This window comes from Meleagris gallopavo, chromosome 5 (genome assembly GCF_000146605.3).
Source record: "Meleagris gallopavo isolate NT-WF06-2002-E0010 breed Aviagen turkey brand Nicholas breeding stock chromosome 5, Turkey_5.1, whole genome shotgun sequence".
Lineage (NCBI taxonomy): Eukaryota > Metazoa > Chordata > Aves > Galliformes > Phasianidae > Meleagris > Meleagris gallopavo.
This window is the reverse complement of record NC_015015.2, coordinates 26735473-26757400: the sequence shown is the minus strand read 5'-3', so window position 1 is coordinate 26757400 and position 21928 is coordinate 26735473. Positions and strand designations below refer to the sequence as shown.

At 47.1% G+C, this 21928-nt stretch overlaps 1 protein-coding gene across 4 annotated transcripts in view; it reads right to left on the bottom strand.

Moving 5' to 3' along the window:
* The window catches only part of SLC8A3 (solute carrier family 8 member A3), a 79892-nt gene that overhangs the window by 1678 nt on the left and 56286 nt on the right, over positions 1–21928 (bottom strand). For 2 of the 4 annotated variants that reach the window (XM_010711521.1, XM_019615632.1), the window contains exons 2-4: positions 15364–15470; positions 815–939; positions 202–301 (exon numbers count right to left, since the gene is read on the bottom strand). In XM_010711521.1, coding sequence (XP_010709823.1) covers positions 202–301; positions 815–939; positions 15364–15470 — 332 coding nt within the window. Of the gene's footprint in view, positions 1–201; positions 302–814; positions 940–14304; positions 14409–15363; positions 15471–21928 lie in introns of all 4 variants that reach the window. The other 2 variants (XM_003206530.2, XM_010711525.1) reach the window with 1 other exon arrangement.

Sequence of the window (21928 nt, the reverse complement as noted above, 5' to 3'; positions counted from 1 at the left end):
AAATCATGGGCTGGTGGACACTTCCCAGCAAGAAGTGTCACATCTGTGTGAGGGTATAAGTAGCAGCAGCTGTGTGACCTCTTAGCGGGGGAAGATTAACTCAGAGAGTGGAAGAATCTGCCTCATAAGTCCAGACACATCTCATTCCTGGCTGCACATGCCCAGGGGATGCTGGTATGGAGTTGCTGATCTCCCCCTCACCTGCGCTGACAGTGATGGCCTCCAAAAACTGGTCCCTCCAGGAATGTGTCCCTACAACCAAAGCTAGGTTTGTCTTCTTAATGAGCTTGTCCACAGTGCTCTGTTGTGGGAATAAAGATGCACAGCAATTAGATCCTTTGCTAGCAAGCAAAGCTGACCTTCCCTTCTGTCCCTTGCCAAATTGTGAAGGTACCACAAAAATGCTCCTATCAGAAGCTCCATGCTGAACCCACTGGTAACTCCCAGCCCCGTACAGCATGACCTGTACTTCACCAGAGTCTGCTTTTTTGGTACTCCTTTCTCCAAACAAAGCTCAGCTCCTTTCTGTCAATCCTGCCTTGCACGAACAGTTTGCTTTTCTGGCATGGTGGCATCTGCTTCTAGCAGGACTGCCCTGTCTTCCTCTCTTAACCTCTGCCTACCAGCAGCTACATTTCCTGGCATTTATTCAGGCTTTCCCTACCCTCTATTGTATCACACACTCTTTTTCCTCTTCTGGCAGCCCTCTCCCTGTACACGCAGCCACACCCTGCCTCCTCAACCCTGCTTTCCATGGCAGCTCTTCACTGCCACACAGCTTCCCCCCTCCTGGACCCCTGGGACAACCACTGACCTTGAACTCATATGACTCCTCAATTATGACTTCTAGTTTGGGGTGTTCGCCAAGTATTGGTTTGCCCATCTCTGCAATCCTCTTGGCTTCTTCTTCTTCAACTGTCAGCTTCCTCTCAGCCACTTCTGCAAAAGCAAGACCAACACTGAGCTGCAGGCAGCAGCTGCCCTCGCAGATCCCTGCAGTAACACAGAGACCTGGGGCAGGGGTGGGGTGGCTGGGCCATGGGAATAAAGGACCAAGATTTCTGCCTATCGGTTAGTCACTGAGAGCATATTCAGCATGGTTGTCTTTAAAAAGAAAAAAAATTCTTCAGCCTGCATTGGTGCTCTTGGATGATAAATGCTGAGTTGTGGGAGCTCAGCAGAATCTGGGGAGGTACCACAAAGGTACCCCCCAGCATCCCATTCTGGCCAAGTAGTGAGTCAGGTATTACTAAGGCTTTCTGTTGAGTTTACAGACACCCCAGGTAATGCCTCAGATGTGACTAATCCCACGTGGACTCCAGCAGATCTCTTATTCCTCACCAAAATTGCACAGAAGTTATAAACTCCCAGTGGAGTCCAATTGTAAACCCTGCCTTCTCTTCATCAGCCCTGCTAACTGACTGCAGAGACTGTAAGCCTTGTAAGACTGCAGGGTTTATAAGACGTATGAGAACTCCTACGTCAAGTGGTATTCCTATAGCCCATCACAGAAGCACAAACAACTACATCCATCACTTGAAATCAATGAAGTACATCAAAACCATCACTGCCTAACTCCAACACATGTCCTGTGGATTTGAGAATCCCCAGAAGTTTACACGTACTGACAGAAATAGAAAAGCAGAGCAGCTGGAGCAACGCAGGGTGATGGAAGGATGGAGGATGATGGCAGGCAAAGGCCAAGTGGCTCCAGAGGGGATACCTTGAAAAACCTTATGTTGTATGCTACATTTGGAGGAAAGATTCAAGCTACTTATATTCACACGAGCAAGGAGTTTGTGAATCTCTTCTCCAAGACAGCGACCTAGAAAATCCAGTCTCTGCCTCTATCCAGAAGTGTATGAGGATGACAAGCTGTATCTAATATCAAAGATTTGGGTGCTTAGACATCAGTTGCTGTTCCACATGTGTGGCTCACCCCCCCACAATTAAAAGCTCACAGAAGGAAGCACCTGCAACTCTGCAGGGGCCCAGCATGGCAGATGGTGCTGGTGTGTGCCCACAGCAGGGAGCTGAGGATGAAGCACAACAGCTAGCCATCACAGCAGGGCTGCACAGCCCAGATTCACTGGCAATCTGGTTCACTACGACCATCCCTGGGAAGTTAATACCATCAGAACAGATTTGGGCTGCAGCTGGCAGCACCAGCTTTGCCCACCAGATCCTGTCATGCAGCAGAGAAAGAAAGCAAGTGTCAGGAATCAGAGCTGCCCAGAAAGCTGGGAATCTTGGATTAAATTTCCCCAGCTTAACAACTACAGGAGAAGTGCTAAAAAAAAACAAAAAAAACAACAACACACAAACATCTCAGTCCCTGCTTTAACAGTTATGACAAAAGCTTCTGATATGACAAGACAACAGAGCCTCATGCAAATCTTAGCCATCTTCAGACAGGTCCCTAAGTGCACGCACCACAGAACATGCTCTCCTCCCTGCGGGAAGCAGCATCCAACACAGACTTATCTCAGCCCCTGCCTCCTTGTTCATGCTGTTTGATGTGCCTGTGCCAGGCAGGGCAGTGCGAGAGCTGCAGCAGCACTCTGAGAAGCAGGCCAATCCAGGCCACATAGAGCGCTGTGCCCAGGACCTCTGGTAGGACCTTTGGCTGCTGGCAGGTGGTTGTGGAACGTGCAGTACTGCGAAGTGTCAGCAGAAGTGGCACCAAGACTGAGGCCTTGCCAGGTGATGGCCAGAGCTGGAGAGCTGCAGCCTGCTGACAGCATGTCCCAAGACCTCAGTAAGGGAGGTCCAGCTGCCCCTATTCAGCTCCTCTGCAGTGATTACAGTGAACTGTAGCACTGAGAAAAAACAGTCACCCAAGAAGCCATGTCAAGGGTGTCCACTACAAGCAGGTTGTTGAATACCACTCCCATGCTAAACCCCTCAGATATGAGCTGCAAGTAGGTGTCAACTCATAGGTGGCATGCCTGATAGGGTATCTCACAGAAACATTCACAGAGGAAGCTTATTTCAGCTGCAAAAAGGAGGCTACTCCTGCACGACTCGTGAATCATAGAATCGTCAAAGTTGGAAAAGACCTTCAAGATCATCCAGTCCAACTGTCTCCCTATCATCAATATCCCCCAGCACAACATCTAAAAATTTCTCGAATATCTCCAGGGTCGGTGACTCCACCACTTTCCTGGGCAGCCCATTCCAGCACCTGACCACTCTTTCAGAGAAAAAATATTTTCTAACATCCAACTGAATCTCCCCTGGCACAACTTGAGGCCATTCCCTCTAGTTCTATCACTACACGAGAGAAGAGGCTGACCCCCAGCTCACTACAGCCTCCCTTTGGGTCATTGTAGACTGCGATAAGGTCTCCCCTGAGCCTCCTCTTCTCCAGACTGAACATTCCCAGCTCCTTCAGCGGCTCCTCGTAAGGTCTATGCTCCAGACCCCTCACCAGCTTTGCTGCCCTTCTCTGGACCCCAGGGCTACAAAAAGCAGAAATACATCCAGAATATTTCCAAATATGCAACAGGAAAGAGAACCTGTTACGCAAAGTACAGAAACCTAACAAACTTCAAAGGGGAATTTGAAAATGTTAAACCTTTCATCCTAACTTAAGACACAACCTGAACTGAGCTTGCTGATTCTGTTTGTTCCCATTGGATGCTGAGTGGAGCCCCATGAGCAGAGGCCCAGCAGCTGAGCTGGATGAGAGAGACGACTTTTTTAATTTGGAAGGTCAAACCTGACAAGGTGAACACTGCCAAACTGCAGCTTAATTATTAACTAGCCTGATTTCTGTCTGTATCAGCATCTGCACCTACTCTTCAATGCGGATTGCACCCTGGACTCCCAGCTGTCAACCCCAATTAAGCCTGATAAGGTCTGGATATGCCTGACAAGAACAGGAGCTCACCAGGGCCTCCAGGACAGCTGTCACCTCCTCCCCAGGAAGAGGAAGGTGGGGACAGAGCAGTCCCCAAAACCCTGCTTGCACTGGGATGCAAGTCTGCGACCACTAAGGGATAACAGCCCATCCGGGCTACAGGAGATATGCAGACTGCTCAGGCTACACAAGCTGAGTCTTATGCACCAGGTACTCATCATCAGCTCCTCTTGCCAGGTTCCTTGTGGGCTGTTACAGGCAAGGGAGACTTGCCAGTCTGCAAGAGCAAAGGCTGTGTGGCAGCTCCTTCTGTTTTTTTCCCCTAGGAAAGGGGAAAGCAGAGCAGCACTCCCACAGCATGCACTGCACCTGAATGCTCGCTTGCTCAAATCCCTTCAGACCACTGGGAACAAGTGGGAATTGGACATTGTCTGGGTATATTGTAAATCAGTTAGATAAAGCCCACTGCCAGCTTTGTGCTGAAACAAGCAATGGCAAGACCCAGCAACACTGCTGGAGAGGTAGATGCCTATCACCTAGGAAATGCTGCAAGACTACCAAACAGCCAAGCGCCAGTTTCCATTCCCTGTCACTTTCTGAATAAATTGGATTAAAACCAGCAATGCATTCATGAAAGACTGCTGCGAAGGCCATTTCACACCCCTCAAGCTATCTCATATCCATCCATTTCTAGAGTGGGCACAGATCTGCATGAAGGTCACCCCTTCTGGGGACTGTGCTGCTAGGAAGAAATTAAAGCAACAATTAAAGTCGGATTTTTGTTGCGGCTCAATAAAATATAATCCCAGCTACACAAAATAAACACGGCATGTGAATGAGCTCCTCTCTCCAGAGGACTGTCAATCTATCAGTCACAACTTGGGAAGGCTGCTGGCTAAGAGATGCACTGGCAGTGGAGGCTGGCATATTGATATACCCTTTAAAGAAACACATGCACACACACACGCACGCACAGCCTGTGCCACTGTCTAAAATGGGAGGAATCTGCTTACTTAGCTCTGAAAGCTATTTTTGAGGCGTGATGCATCCAATGTGCATGCTCCAGTGTCCTTAATGCTAACTGGGAAACTGTGCATTCATGAGAGGAGTGCTAACACAGCCAACGCACAGATTTTATAGTTGGACTTGATACTCCTTATGGGGACCCAAGGATCCAACTTGGGCTATTCTATGATTCTATGAGTTCCCTGCTGCTCTGCTCTCAGGCCCTTACTGGTGGCCCTGGTGTTACATGCAGGCTCTGGGAACTTCTGCAAAAAGATGGCAAGCAGGGGCTGTGCCATGCAAGGGAAGGGGAACATGGGAGATGGTCTGTGAGGAAGAGGACTGGAAGATTCCCCCAGAACGCTCAACAAAGTTGTTTTTACAAAGATTCCTGCACTTCTGTGTAACCTAAATCTAACATGACATGGACTAAATGAGAACATCACTTCTCTCCTTACTTATTAGCCATGATGGCTGCTGAGTGACATTCCAGCAACATACTCCAGGAGCAGGGCTGAGTGCTGCCAGACCAGAACCCGGCCAAGTACTCACTGTGTGTCCCAGGGGCATGGGGCATCCCAGCACAGGGGAGAGCAGGGGGCTGTGCCCCACAAACCTCACCGTCACATACAGCTATCTCTGTTAGCTGGAGAACAGCTTCTCAGAGCTGGTGACCACAGTATCCACTAACAGCTGCCAAAAGCAATCAAGCTGGATTGCAACAGAGGGAGAAAGTTATATTATTTTAACACAGATTATTTGGTTCCCGAGTTTCTGATCAAATTAGGCAGCTATTGAATTAAAGCAATGAAATTATTGGGAAGGAGGCTGTACTCAACTTATTCCTAGTCATCCTGGAGTTGAAAGAGTAACAAAGGAAGCCATCCAAACTACTCAGAGGAGTTTTCCATAAACATCCTAAGCTGATACTCGGGGAGCTGGGGATTTCTGCCTGCCACTAGCAATTTCCTAATTAGCCCCATCTCCTGTAGGCTCAGGCCATCCTTGCACAGCACATTTGGCATCCTCCTAAAAACTGCAGAGACAGAAGCTTTCATGGCAGAGATACTGTCAGTTTGCAGTACAGCTTGGGTGTTGCGAATAAACGCAATCAGCGCTTTGACTTCACCTGCAACAAAGCCTACTAAAACCCATGGTCTGTGGTGAGCCAAAGGAGCACAGAGCTCTTCTTGGGGATTCTGAAGCCTGCAAACAGCCCCCACCATTACTGCAGCCACTGCAGGACTCACAGCTTCTACATATGAGGCTGTCGGTTTTCAACTTGGCATGCCAAACTGCCAGCTTTAGCCTGCACACTCTGCTCACCTGGCCTTGAGCTTTTGATAAATGTTTCTTTAGTGCAAATTGAACTGTAATCATACCTGGGATTGAAGGAGTGAGAAAAATGCAGGAGGCATAAATCACCACTATGGTGTGATCAAGATAGACCAGCATAATGGGGATTTCAGGCAATGAAATTGCTAATAAAGGTAAATGCTGCTATGGGGAGGTGAAGAGCAGGAGCCCATCACATCCCAGCAATGCTGCTGGCACTGAGTGGCCCCTGGCACGGCAGTGGGGATATGCCATATGCCTGCCCTGGCCGAGGGGTTCTGTGATTGCAGGAAAACCCGGATGCATGAGGAGGAGCAAAGCCCCGGAGCTGCCTGAGGAGGGAGAAGAGTTGGGGTCAAAGCTGCAGGGCCTGGTTGGGCCATTTGCTGAAACTGCAGGGAAATTTCTGGAATGAGGAGGAAGGCTCTCAGGCATCAGTCACTGTCATGGTCTTAATGCACAACTCTGACCCAGCCCCTGCTGGACGGGAGCACTTGAAGCTGGGGTGATACCTCGCTCCTGCATGCAGCAAATGCAGACAGAGAGGGCTGACTAAAGAGGACAAAAACAGACAGAGCAGGATGAGGAAAGGAGAAAAAGCAGTCTTACCTTGGGTGAGCAGCAGAGCTGTGGGGAGAGAAGAACAAGAGACAGACAGAGAGAAAGAAGAAAACAGGGAGAAAGTTAATGTCGCACTGGGAAAAGCAGGAGAAGCTGTTTAGCAGAAGACAATGTTCAGTGAGCAATGGCCATGGCCCAGTGAGATGTGTGAGCTGCTCAGGGCTACATGCCATGCAGAGGCTAGGGACAAGGCAGCAACATGGAGGTGATGCTGGTAAGCACTACATCAGGGCTCCCAGAAATCACCCTCTAAGCAAAGGCAGAGGAATGGGATGCAGGTGGGGAAGGGAAGGGAAAGGAGCAGGGGACAGCCATGCTTGCCATCAGGGCTGGGCATGACCCAAGCTGCAGCTCAGCGAGAGCCTCGCCAGGGGAGGTCTGGATACAATGGGGGTCCCCCTAGAAAGCCACAGTCTACGCCCAGCTTTCAGAATAACCATAGTGAAGCCTGTAGGAGAGATCACACAGCAAAATATACCATATCCTCTCCAAAAGAAGTGAGCACAGTGCCTTAGCTATGACTTTTGCTTGTCCTTCAAGCAGCAAGCTGTCTCCAGAGACTCGGTTGCATGCTATGACGGTACTGTAATTACTAACACTTATTATCACGCACTTTGAGTCTCAGAAGCTTAAAACTCTGTACAAAGACTGAGTCAGTATTAACATCCCCATTTGACAGATGGTGAAACCAGCAAAGAGAGGCTAAAGGGAACATTTTGCGAACTCAGAAATGGGCAGGAGTCCAAAAGTGCTAATTTACCCAGGCTTGCCAGCTCAGGCCTCAGAGAAGCAGGCACCTTTGCACAGAGGTACCTAATTTTATCTACGCTGATTTGAAAGTGATTTTCTAAGCAATTTGTCTAAGGTTGCATAGCTGGGAGAGTGTTGCTGTGTCCTGGCTCACCTGCGTGCCTCCAGAAACCCTGCCCCGAAGGCTGCAAAGAGGCATCAACCGTACAACACCAGCCCCACTGCTCGACACCATCAATGGCCCTGGTCATCACCCCCAAGACCTTGTAGATCTGTCCTAGCTCCATACGATAGCCTCCTTTCTCTTCCACGGTCTACTGGTCCTCCAGACAATGGGAGGAAATTTAATTTTCCTTTTGCAATTACAAGTATTAATACAATGGGTCGGCTCAGTGTTCAAATTTAATATAATGAAGTATTACTGGGCCCCTGAGCTACCATGCTTATTAAAAAATATATATATAAAAATCATTGGTTCCTCATGTTTTTTAAAAATGTTATCCTAGTGCTCTGGGATTTGAGTTTATTTTTTTCCCATTTGCTTTTGAGCCTGCAAGAGAAGTATTTTTCTCCCTTTCACTTATGATATGATACATGAATATTTGAAGAAGCCTATAAAACTATGAATGAAACATTAAGAATGCAGCAAGCAGAAAGCCAAGGGATTATTTTATCTGTATATTTCTGAGTGAATGTTGTGCATGCAGGCAAGAAAATGATTTCACAGACTAAAGCTTCCTTTCCGCACATGCATCTGCTAATGTGCCCTCAGTCCTGACCTGTACATCTTACTGACAGTCTGTCAGGGGATGCTGTACCTATAACCAGGTTCCCACAACCCCTGTGCTGCTCCTGCAGGCCTCTCCCCACACCTCTTCTCCTTCACCTCTGCTCTTCTGTCACGCCCCAAGCCAGATCACCTCAGCACTGCTGTCAGCATGTCAGGGAGCCTCAGAGGCCTGGCAAGCATCTCCTTACAGGCAGCTGCTAAAATTAGCTCAGCAACCAAATCCAGATGAGTAGCCTTGAGAATCCCTTGCCTAAACCTTGCACAGCAGGTGTGCAGACAAATACCTGTGCCTGCAGACAAAGCCAAGGGCACTAATACTGCCTTCCCCTGGACTCTCAGGAGACTCAAAGCCTTGATTTCCATAGGAAAAGAGTTTAGCAGCACATACTGAAAGGAACAAGCACAGGGAGTGGTGCACAGATAAAACCACACAAGCTCAGATGTTTTCTGAACAATAAAATACCTTCTTCTGCTCTTTCTACGTCACAGAAAGGGTTCACCACATTGCATGCTTTATTCTGGCCTTATTGCTCATTTACATAAATCTTCTCTAATCAGTGTACCTAACAATTCCAAAAAGCTGCTACATAGCTAAAAGGATCCACATAGGTGGTTAAATGCATGTTGCTTACAGAGCAAATGGAAATGAGGCAGGCTGAGGATTTGGAGGGGAGCCCCATGTACAGCACAGGCACCAAGCAGAAAGGTGAGTATAAACCATCATAGAAGCATTTGAGTTAGAAGTCCAACTCTCCTACAATGAACAAGGACACCCACAGCTAGGTCAGGGTGCTCAGAGCCCCATCCAGCCTGACCTTGAGCATCTCCAGGGATGGGGCATCCACCACATCTCTGGGCAATCCGTGCCTGTGCCTCACCACCCTTATTGTAAACAGCTGTGCAAACTTGCTAAGGATGCACTCAGTTCCACTGTTGATGTCACTGATAAAGAGCATGGCCTAGTCCCTAGGAGCACACAAAGGAAACACCACGCCACAAGCTACCTGCCCACTAGCCCAAAGCAGGGCTCACTGCACTGCCTATGGGCTCTGGCTTTAGCTTGCACTGAAGTGAGTGAACTGCTTTCCTAAAGGACTGTGAAGAGCTATGAACGCGTATTTTTCATTAGATAAACAAGGCAGAGATTTTGAAGCTTTAGCCTTAATCCTGTTATTATTGAAGTTAATGGCAAAAACTCCAAGAAACAGACCATGATCCATTCTGTCCATCAAGAGAATCAGCAGCATTCAGCTTAATCACAGAACTGCAACAAATTATTAAACCTTTGGGGAAAAAGGCAGCAGCAATCTAACATTTATTTGATATTCCCATTAGCAGCTAATGGAAGAAGGAGTTTTTCAGAACCTGCCCATACCACAGAGAGCTGCCACACAAATCCTCCTATATCGATGTGGCTTATCTGTCCAGCACAGACCTTTATACCCAGTTGTGCCATCATCAATATTTTGAAACAGATAACTTGTTTGGATCTCTCCAAGCTAGGAATCCATCTTTCTTCGCAGTTTAATCCTCACTCCGACTTCCAGCCACATCTGCCCTCCGAGCAATGAAGCTTTCCTGTACAGGGAGGTGACAGAGATGTCTCAGGACATCCATCCACACCACATCATGCTGTGCTGAAAAGGCTGAAGGGGAGTTCAGACAAATCTTCCCAAGCCAGCTACTTATTTAACAGTGCTCACAAACCACCTGTGCTCCCACTTCCAGTGAAGGCATATCTCGTAGTCACATCATGGTTTCTGAAGCAAAATCTTGCAAGAAGGATGTCAGTCCCTTTTACAGAGTATAATGCTGTAGAATCAGCACTCCATCCCTGGGGTTGAATTTTCTGCCACTGTGCCGCTAGTTGGATTCTCATGAGCAGATTCCCAATCACTCTCATGAAACAATTTTCCAGAAGTTATTTTCACCATTATCCGTTATCAAGTGAAATCTTCCAAAGTAGCCATTTGAGCTTTATCAACCCTAAGGTTAACCACAATTTAGATGGAAGACTGATTACTTCCAGGAAAAGCAAAGCAAGTTTTGCTCCACAATCCAGGGCTATGGACAAACTGTGAAAGCTGATGTGTGAAGAAAGTAAAAACAGGCTGAATTTCTCTGACATCCTGCAGGGCTGGCAGTAGTAAAAACCTAGTTCTGACCTGAGCAGTGACAGCATACCAGAGCTGCCATGGGAATAACAGTGAAACCAAAAATACTGCATCTTGTCATAAAGCAAAGAACTAATTCATGGAAGGAACACTTTCAAAAGGTGCTGAGAAAAGGATAGCCAGAAAGGTGGCTGAGGGCACAGGGGAGGTTTCAAAGCCCTGCTGTGCTTGGTGCACAGGGATTTGGTTAATGTCACTGCAAACACAGAGGAAAGGTGAAACAAGTCAGATTAATTTCTTGGAGATGGGAAAACAAAAAAGAAAGAATCAGGAAATGTGGGAGATGGACAGGAGGACAGAGAAAAGCTACATTCACTGCTTGCCTTTAGCTTCTTTGCCAAGCAGAGAACGGGATTCTCTCTTCAATTTCTTTGTATTTATTTGTGTCAGTAAAACCAGATTTGTACCATCTTTGTACCATCTTCGCTAGCCCTCCTTGCATCTGACATGCCTCTATGGAGTTGGTGTCAGTCTTCATCATGGAATGGGCTGGCAAAATATCCATTGCAATCTACCTGATCTCTGAATTATTTGAGTACATCAACAAAAAAGCTGCTAACATCAACTTGCTCAGTGTAATTTGCTTGGATGACCAGAAAGTCTTTGAGAAATTGTAGCTGCAGAAAACAACTGATGAAAAAGAAGAAATGGGCTGCCAGACAGGGTTTGGTACTGCACACACAACATTTATATAGAAAGAAGAGAACAGAATAGAGTATGCGGTCAGCAACTCTTACGGCACAGTTTAGCAGCAGCATGTCTGCAGGCTCAGAGCAGGTGTGGTACTCACATGACACAGCCCTACTGCAGGCACTACAGGGATGGAGAAGCTGCATCTGCACAGCTGGGCAGCAGGCCACTTCCCAGCATGGCTGGCAGCCAGCCGAGCCATGTAACACAATCCTGCTCCCAAGGGGGCCAGAAGAAATGTTTTGAAGACACCATGAAGGGTAGTCTGAAAACATGAAATGTTCCTACAGCACTCTAGGCGCAGGCACAGTGTGACAGAGCCAAGTGAGGAGTAATAACAAAATGAGGCCACACAGTCAAGAAAGCCACATCTTTTGCAGTGGTAGAAAGAAGTGTGAGTAGCCAAAACCCAGACAGACTTCATCAAAAGCAACCAGCCTGAACTTCCCAGGAGAGCCAGGAGCCGCACTTTGCCCTTGCTTTGTGGGTCCCATCATCACTGCATTGAATCCAAGTCCCAGCTACATGGCAGTGTGTGGAGACCTTTTTCCCAGCCTCTAGTTGCATCCTTCCAGCTTTGTACAGGCCTCTTTGCACAGAAGTGGCTGCCGTGGCCTTGCTTTGGGCATCCTTCAAGGTAGAAGCATGTGTGATGCAGTACAGCAATATGGACACATGACTTCATGAGTGCTAAGAGTCCATGATCTGGGCTGCCTTCTCCACTGGGAGCCGTCCATGACACTGCTGGTGATGACAGTGGCTGGCTGTCCCTCCCAGTGCTGCTGTGCTCCTCATTTCATCATCTCAGGCTCCAAGTAAGCTCACCAGAGAGGCTGTGCTGTGCAGCTCTACAGAGCACAGAATCCCTCCAAGTGCCCTAGAATCAGTGTAGCGACTGTGCCACCTTGTGCCAGGAATATTTACAGATGTGTTTTAATCTGTCTCCTAGATTTTACAAACACACAGCTCTTGCTCTGACTTTTCTCTATGAGGCCAACCAGGGCTCCATGCCTCCTCCTCTTCATGGTCCAGCACTTCCTTCTGACAGGCATAGTCCAGCTGAGGCTGCATCCTCACCTCAGGTGGAAGTGGCTGCCTTGTGCAGTCTGTGTGGTGAAGAACAAGTAGTCTGACAGTTCTCTCTGCCTGTGACAGATCTGGCAATCCCACTGACTATCACCGATGCTAGTGTAAATGAGACATGCGCAGCAGAGCAAACTAGCATCACTGTCCTGCTAACCATGCGAATGGTAGCCTAGGTGGGAAACACAAACATAGGATTTAATAAAAGCCAGCCCTACCCTACCTAGAATCTGTATCTCACTGTTTTAGAAAAGGATCCAGCTTTCACAGAGGGCAAACAACTGAGCAGAAACTTCATTGAGATGCTCCTGCATGTGCAGGAGGGAGTCAGAAGCAGTGTTTTCCCTCCTGTACCCAGTGACACGGAGGTGTGAGCCCCACAGACAGGAAGGGGCATGTGTGGAGAGAAGACCCTGGAGGTCTTCTCGGGCTCAAGAAAACATTTTTGCAGTCCTAGATTCAAAGACTGAATCTCCTTAACCTTCCAAGAAAAAATTTAAGTGTAATATAGATACAGTGAGCACCTACCCAGAAGATGCAGCAGACTACATACTTCTTAAATCTGATGGAGAAAAGCAGGAAAATAACTAGTGACTACAAGGTGAAGCCAGGCAACTTCTAGGCAGAAGCCATGCCCACATCTTTACACTGGAGGGCAGTGAATATTTCCCCATGGGATGTGGCAAGCTTATCACTGCTTCTGATTAAGAGTGAATGCTCACTAAAGCTGGACTTTGGTGAAACCTAAAAGGGCTGAGCTCAGCATGCAGAGAAACCTCAAGCCCATCGCTACCCAGAGGAGGCATGGGATGGTATAATGGCACTAAACTACTAATGGTTTGGGGGTTTATATTTTACAAATCCACAGACGCTATATGCCATTGTCATGCTAATGCAAGTCGTGTGTATCCTAAATGTCCTGGAGAACCACGCAGGAGAGCTCAGACTGACTAGGGGATAGTTCCTGTATTTATAAGAAAGATGGAAATGTTTCAACAAGGGAAAGCTGTGTGATGCATGGGAAATTGCCAGATGTTTCTATCACCAGCAGCAGTACAAGGGACCAGAAATAAGCCCACAGGCATGCACATCTGGTTTTATTTCATTTCAGACTCCACAAGGTGAATTAGGATTCCTTTACAGAAGCACTTTAAAGTGCTTCTCTATTTAAAGATCTGCTCTCCCAGGCCACCCCAAAGCTGGTGACGCCAATGGCAAGACTTGTTCAATGAGAAAGAAGTCAAACATATACAAGGACAAAGATACATGCAGGCAAGGCATGACAGAAACTCTGAGTTTATACCAACTACAAGCCTGATCTGCTAGGAGATCCCAGGTCTCACTGTACCAATGCTCACGTTGGACATTAACAGAGCTCCACACTCTGTGCATAACAGGCCGGGGTTGTCTGAGACACATTAAGGTGCTTTTCAGATGAAAGACACGGAGAACCATTTTGCAAAATAAACACAGAACAGGATACCTCATACCTTCCCTCTTCTGTGGGCTTTTCACCACGTCTCATAGGGACCCAAGAGCACCAAGGCAATGCCAGTGGCAGGCAACAACAGAGGGAAGGACAGGGGGGTGTACGGGACGAGCCGAAGAGGCAGCCATGCACTATGCCCGTCCCTTGTCTCTCACATTCCCCAAGGTCCTGGCAAAGGAGCAGGAGAGGGGAGAACAGCAGAGGTGTGCTCAGAACAAAAACAGACCAAGACAAAGAAATCCTGTCAAAATAGTATAGTCTCTGAGGCTCAAGCATTGCACAAAAGGAGGATCAGAAGTAAGCTGGGCGCTAAAAGGAGAGGTGACGCCGGGACAGGGTGAGAGGGCGAGGATACGGAAGGGCAGAGAGTCAAAGTCCATCCATCCACATGAGGAGGAGAAAAGGAAGGGGGAGAAGGAGGAGAGAGATGTTATATTTTCTGGATTTGGGGTTTGGAGACTTGATTCTATTTGTTTTGGGTTTTTTTTCATAAAGGATCTCACACCTGATATTCCTCGTTCCATCCATTTCGGCTCACCAAGGGCAATGAAGAAATTCTCCTGCCTTTCGTATTCCTCCTCATCTACTATCTTAACCCTTACGGTCTTCCTGTAGGGACAACAAGAGAGACAACTGTGTACAGTGGGTCGGTGGGCCGCAGGTGACGCGGCAGCAGCAGCAGTGCAGGCTCCTGGCGTGCGGCCCCTTCCCGCAGGGCAGCGCGCCTTGGCCGGCCTCTTGCGCATCGGTTGCAGCTCCTTGGGGAGCAGGAGGGTGTTAGGGGGAGACAGGGCTGGCGGGGAGGTGAGGAGGGAGGGGAAAGGTGGGGTCGGACCTTGCTGATGGTTAGTGGGAGGTGACTTCTGCAGCACACTTTTCGGTGTCACATGGTAATTGGAAAGGGTATCAACTGTCTGGATATCAACAGGAGCCACTCTGGGGTACCAATTGCATTTTAGCTGGAAGATTGATTGTTTCTGCTACTCTCACAATTAACAAAGCAACTGTGGGCTCAGAGCTTGAGAAAAAAAGAGAGCCGCATACTCACAGCCATGTTCTCCTGTGGAGTAAATCTACAGCACTGCTAGCTGCAGCAGGCTAGTGTTTCTAATCCCCAGTTTTAAAGCAGCACATCTCATTGGTTCTCCTCCCTAATGCTGCCTGCCTCCTCCCCCAGCTTCTTCTGTGACTAAGGGACACAGCTCTTGGAGCAGGGCCGGGTGATGAGCTCCGGATACACTCAATGATTCTAGTGAGCATCTTCCCCCAGAACTACAGAATTTGCCTTGGCCCTTCTCATCAGTGGAAACATTCATTGAAAAATATTCCCACCGAGGACCATTCTTCTTTCTTTCTCTCCCACGATGTCTGCCCCAGGCTCCCCTACTGTCCCCATTTCCCCCACTCCATGGGTACCATGTGACACAGTGCGTGCACAGCAGTGTTTAGGACAGAGCAGTTGGAAACAAAGAGAAGTCAGAGGAAGAGGAGGAAAAGTGGAGGAAGGAGAAGAGAGAAGAAGAAAGAAGAACGTTAACGTTAGTCTGGAGGGCCAGTACTACACCTTTCTGTAAACTCATATCCACCATGCGGGGGCTCATCAGCTCAATGAAGAAACTCTTGTTTTTTTCATACTCCTCATCATCAATTACTTTGATGTGAATTGTTTTGCTGTGGATGGAAAAATAATAGTAAGCATCATAAAGGGAAGAAGGGAACAGAGGAGCAAAGTGGAGTAAGGTTGGGAGCTGAACAGAAACATTAGAGAGTCAAAGTTTTCTCACCCACTGGAACGAGCTCAATGTGGCTCTGCAGAGGGCTAAAGCCCACTGCTGCCAGCAACACTGACCAATTTCTGTTTAACAAGCAGGCCCAAGGGCAGGGCATGCTGTGCAGAATGAAGAGAGACCCAAACAGCTCTGACTCAGGAGCCAAGGCTGGGCTGCACCATGCAGGAGAGGAGCACACTTCACCCACACCACTGCAGCTGCACATACACATACCGAAGCACACGCACACCACTAGCTTGGCTCCTGCTGCCTTTTGTGCATAACTGTCTTGGCTGTGGATGGCAAGGATGAGAACAGCAGTACTGGCAACTGAAGAACGTGGAGAGATAGCCCCAGGCTTCAAATGACAGCGTGCCTCAGTTCCCCCAAGCTGAGCTGCTGCTTCTGCTCACGTGCTCACAGATAAGACAGAAAGTACTATTCTCTGTGCCTGATTATGAAAAGGACTGTGGCCCTACAGCCTTGCTCCCTTAAGCAGAGGTATTAAACACAAGTGTTGTCTTTGGCCCCATAGTGCTTCAGAGACTAAGCGATCCAATCCTGAATCCTGGGGATGCTGCAACCCACACTTCTGCCAGCATCCCCCTGAAAATCACCATTTCACAGTGGAAAATGGGCAGGTCGGTTGCCTTCTATTGCTGAAGCTTGCATTCCTACTGCTAACACTAACAACCACAAAGTTATCCAGTCTCTCTCCTGTTTGACTCATCTACATCACAACAGCTTCTGTGCTCTGATGGGAACTTTTACTCCCTGTGCTTGGCTCTTGTTTTGAGATGTCTTTCAGATGATGGCATATGGGATAGAAGAGTTCGAACAACTCCTGCTATATCCATCAGTGTATGAATATGCAAAAAAAGAATTTCACCTCTAATTCTTCTAAGCTAAATCAGATTTATTTTTGCCAGTGCTTGCTCTACCAATATGCTGCAGTAATGCCAGCAAGCCTCCTTTCCCTTCTCTAGACCCCTTCAAACCCTCTAGTCCAGCCCGAAGGATATAGGATTTTAAATGAGAGGTCTCTGTTGTAAATATTGGTGCTTGGCTAAGACTTCATCACAATGATTTCATTGTGTTTTCTTTGGAGAGGTTGATGGAACATCGCCTTTGAACCAGATGTTGTCTGGGCCCCTGGTACTTTGCAAAGCTTTTTCAATTTGCTGAATTAAATATACATCTGATTCATAGCTCTGATCTCTTTCTTGCTCTCATGCTACAAAACAGAAGGTGGGATTTTCAAAAGCAGCCAACACTTACTGAATAAGGGTTGCTTCTTAAAATCCCATTCATAATTATTATTGCTTGCTGCTTTCCACTCCAAGAGCCCCATATTACTCAGTAACTACAACAAAACTTGTCTCCAGAATTAAAGTCATTCTAAAGGTTTATGTAATGCTTATTAAGCATATACACAATTTGAGTTTCACACAGTAACTTTCTTTTACCTTTCTTTTTTCTTTTTTTTTTTTTAAATGAGGTGACTGCCCTGTTTCCATCACTAGTATGTGCACATAGCAGAGGAGAGGAGAAATGCTCATTTAATGAGAAAGTGTGCATGGCAAATATCTCTACTGTTGTGCTGTGTGTGGAAAGCCTGACTTCCCACAATCCACCTGCCTGCACAACACACACACAAAGCTGTGGATTTAAGGAATAATGACTCATTGTGTGCCCACTTTGTTAACCAGGGAGTTCTATATGGTATGCTAAGTAGTCCTACAGTGATGAGAATTCCTTATAGTGGTCTGTTAAAATGTTTTTTGCCTATTTGTTTTTTATTAAAAGCCAAGAATGAGAAAGAAAACACAGGACCATAGAAAGGATGCACAGTAAAATGCTGACTCTGCAAAAAAAAAGTCTCCTGGGGTTGGGACATTGCATGTTTTCCTATGACAGCCAGGCAACCTCTTCCTACAAGAATTCCGCTTGTCATATGGCTGTCTCCTTGAGCTTCCTTGCTTTGCAGGGACACAGAAAGCTAGGAGCACACATAATTACTCAAAAATAAAATCAAGTAAAGGGCCACTACCTCTAACTCACTCTCTTCTTTTTTCCCTCCTTCCTTTGGGTTCATACATACTGATGCCTGCTTGCTGCCAATTCCCAGTCAGTACCTGCTGCCCTCTTCCCAGCCTGCCTTGCCCTAGCTCTCCATCCCACAGGAGCAAAAGAACACCAACTCATGTTCAGTCTGACTGCACAAACAGCTTTACCTCCCTTGCATGCCACAGGCATAATTAACTCAGGACATAAGCACTGTATCTTTCAAAGTCCAGTCCCTCTCCCAGTCCTTTTCCACCTGCAAAGCAGTGAAGTTCAACCATGATCCAAAGTAAGGGCTGTTCAGAGGACGAGAAATTTTTTCTGTACAAGAAAAAATCTCACTTATGACAGCATCCCCTGCCTGCTGATGGTTGGTTCTCATGGAAATGACTGAGGTTTGAGCAATGATAGCATCACTCAGACATGGTTGAAAGTGAGCTTGTCACAAGGGAAAGTTCAGGAAGAAAAAGAAATAAGAAAATAAAACCAAACAACCTATACTTTTGCTAGGATACCTCAGCTGTATTAGGTACAGCTGTACCTCAGCTGTATTAGGGAAGGTCAAAGGAAAAAGAAAAATATTCAGATTTTCTCTTCTGTTGAAGAGAAACAGACACTCAAGCCTTTGTAGTGTCCAACTCAAAGGCAGAAACTCCTCACAATATCTAGTAAGACCTCTACATAAGCACTAATCCTCTGAACTCCTACATCTGCTCAGTGGCAAACTGGATCATCTCTGCATTCATGGTTTTTCAAAAAATGGTGTCTGAATTTGGCAACCAATTCAAGGGCCATCAGCTTGTCTGTCCAAGAGCTGGGGACATACCATGTGTTCAAGCTCGGTGGCAGAGCACTTGTATGTTTCCTGTCCACACACTCCATCTGGCTACGGTTACCTCCATCAGCTTCATCTCACTCATTTCCCTAAAATGAAGGTGAAGGAGCCAAACACGAACACAGGGAAAACACTGCAGCCCTCAGCCAACCTCAGGCCCACAGGAGAAGGTGCCCCAGAGTAGCAGTACATCTGACCTGCACAGCAAGACTATGGCGCTGAAAACTCCAGGACCCAGCACAGGAGCCCAGGGGTGTGGGCTGTGTGATAGGGACGCTTCTATGGCTTGAAACCCTGATACCACATGTGAGTGGATGGTACAGGCACTGCCTGTTCCTGAGCCACGTTGCACTCTGCAGCCTGCAAGGAGCTGGGCCACGCTTGCTTCCTTGTGGGGAAGTGCCCTTTTCTCAGCAGATCACTGGGCCAGTGACTGTCACTGCAGAAATGTCACCACTGATGGAGGGCAGTTAAGGATTCCCAGGCTCTGTGACAACTCTAGCTACTGAGAGTATTCCAGTTCCTCTCCCTGATGAGGTCTGATGAGACCACATCTTGCTCAGCTTTGCAACTTTTGCACCCCACTCTGATGGCTCTGCAATGGGAAAGGAGGATATTTGCTATCTTTCCCCTTTCTGACAGCTCCATCATGGCCCAGGCACACCTCAGACAGCTCTAAAGCAGATAACAACAGAACAACATCCAAAAGCCTGTCCTAGCAGTCAACTGCCTTCATTAAATGCCTCCAGGAACTAGCAGCAAGAAATCATTCTACAAACCCCAAAGCTCCAGTACCAGCACCAAACCACAGCATAGCTCAATCCCAGCCCCCAGATGGCTAAATATGTGAAAGCACTCTCACTCAGTCCTCAGTGGTGCTTTCAGCAGACTGAACAATTCTTTAAGTTTGGACAAGCATAGGTAGCATCCTTCTGCATGTCTGGCTATGGGTCAGACAGGGCCTGGCAGGTACCATCTCCAAGAGCACTGAACCATGCTCTCCTGCCACCAAGAGCCCCCATGGTGCCAGTCCAGGCTCTTCTTTAAATATGCATTTAAAAACAATCACCATTTTCAAAAGTTAGAGACGGGAAAGCTCCCCTCCTGGGGAGATTTCCCTGAGTAAGCAACAGAAGATGAAATGAATAGACATCGATCTTCTCCTAAAGGACTTTGAGCGCATGATGTTGCTAAATTCCCCGTCTGGGAAGTACAGAGGATAATCTATAAAATCATTTTATTTGACAACACGTCCACTTCTAACACATAAGGCAACAACTGGATGGTTATTTGATTAATGTGCTAGAAAATATTGAGTATCTCTCTGTGTGGAGATTCTCATTTGCAGGAATTATTGCAGAGGAGGTTAAGAGGATGTGTCTGCATGACTTTGGAATGTGAAATAAGGCTCAGCTCTAAAAACGGCGTAAGTCAGGAAATGTCACATAGAGTATACCATTGAAACAGGCAGGGTTGTGCAAGGGCAGAATTTACAGTCCCTGGTGGGATGCTGTTAGCCAGGATGAAAAGCAGCCAGGACAGCAAGGTAAACATCCCTAGGGCAGTGAGAAGTACCAGGAGACCTTTAGTAACTCATTAACGTGAATCATTGGAACACACATCTTGGGTCAAGCCATGACATCCTGAATGCACTGTGATACACCCAGACTCTCACCTGATTTGCTGTGGGTGCAGGTACCTGCAGCATGAGTTTCAAAGTTTCAGCACTACTATCTGACTTGTCCAGAGCTCAGCACCTGCTGGCACCAGGATGCATTTTCAACCCAAAACTATGGGTAGGACCTATTCTCTCTGCCAGAAGATCTCATTGAGAAGTTCTGAAGAAGAAATGCTGATTAGGTAAGATGTCAGAATGTGAGGCAAACAAGAGAGGATTAAATAAGGCTAGGTATAGTGGGGAGTTGTCTTTGCCCAGCTCATTGGGAGGCACATATTTAACAGAGCAATGTGACACAGTGCTGGCAGACAAGGTGAAGAAGACAGCAAGAGAAACCCTGATATGATGCACATGGTCACAGAGCTGCACATTGAGTAATCCAGCTGGGACAAGCTGAACCATTTTGAAGCAAAGAATTACGCTGTCACATACATAAGACAGGAGGTTTTTGAGAGGGAATAGCGTTCAATCCCAAAGCAGGTTCAATTCAAGGTCACAAAGAAAACAAGTGATCTTAGCGTCAATTGGAAATCATGGTAATTTAGGCAACTATCCAGTGTTAAGACCAAGACAGACAGGATGCACTTTGGTCTTCAGCTTATACCCATGAAAGGAGACGTTTTGGCTCCCAGAATGATTATGGAGAGGGGAACAAGTTTAGAAGCACACAGCTGCAGCCACTAGGGGTGGTCTCAGTTTCCTCTAGCAGCCAGGTCAGAAATGAAGTTGCCTTTAAGGTCAGAGTCGACCTTGGTACCAATTATCTAAGCAGATGTCCACAGGATAGATGAACTGTCAGGATAGAGTTTCAGGCAGATCGTTGATGTACAAGTTGCTGATGTAAGAGTTACAGAAGAATTGGTGCTAGTGCAGAAGCTGGAGATGAGCCACTGCGGGCCAATTTCCAGGAACCGGCTGTGTCATTCATGAGGACCTTGGAAAAGCAGCTATACAGGAGTTGTCCCACCATGTGCAGCAAGCACACAGGGAACAGCTCGGACTGTTTCACAACCAGACCAGTCTGCTGTAAAGCATCATAGATAAAAGTCCTCTAAAATGGCATTTTTTTGTTTTGTCTTCAAGTTAGCCTGTGGGATAACCGATGACAACTAGTTATCATTACAACAGGGTTCTCTACAGTGCTAATCATTATATGACCTATTATTTCTCCAGGCAATCCTGAGGCTATCCAAGTCACTTGATATGTCTGTGCTTCAGTTTCCATATCCAGGCAGTGGCTGTGATCCTTATTTCTCATAGAGATTTGATAGTGGACAGTTGCAATTTGCAGAACATTAAGTTCTTCACTTGGAAGATGTTACAGTGATGCAAGCTAAGGGAGGGTGAACAAAGGAAGCAAGAGAGCTCTGAGCAGTGGTAGAAGTGGTATGCATCAATATGAACATATTCTGCCTTGGTTCTCATTTGAGAGGAGCTGTGTCTTTCTCTAGGGCTCTCCCTCATGAGTCCCTCTGTGCCATTAGAGAAAAAAGTCCCAGAAAATAGAACTGGAAGCAACTGCTATCATCACTGCCTTCAGGCAGAGCCAAGCCCACCAAGCCATTCCTGACAGGCCAGTGGTAGTTCAGCTGGTTTCTGAAAGCTTCATGATACAGGCAATATTCTGTACATTCTTTCACCATATTTCATCCCTGTAGCCTCCCTCCTAATGTCTACCCTGACTCACAAGGCGCAAACTTCCCTGAGAGAGGAAGGAAGAGACTTCAGGGATTGCTCCTTATACAGTACCAATGTCTTTGCTGTCCTTCCTTTCACAAGGATA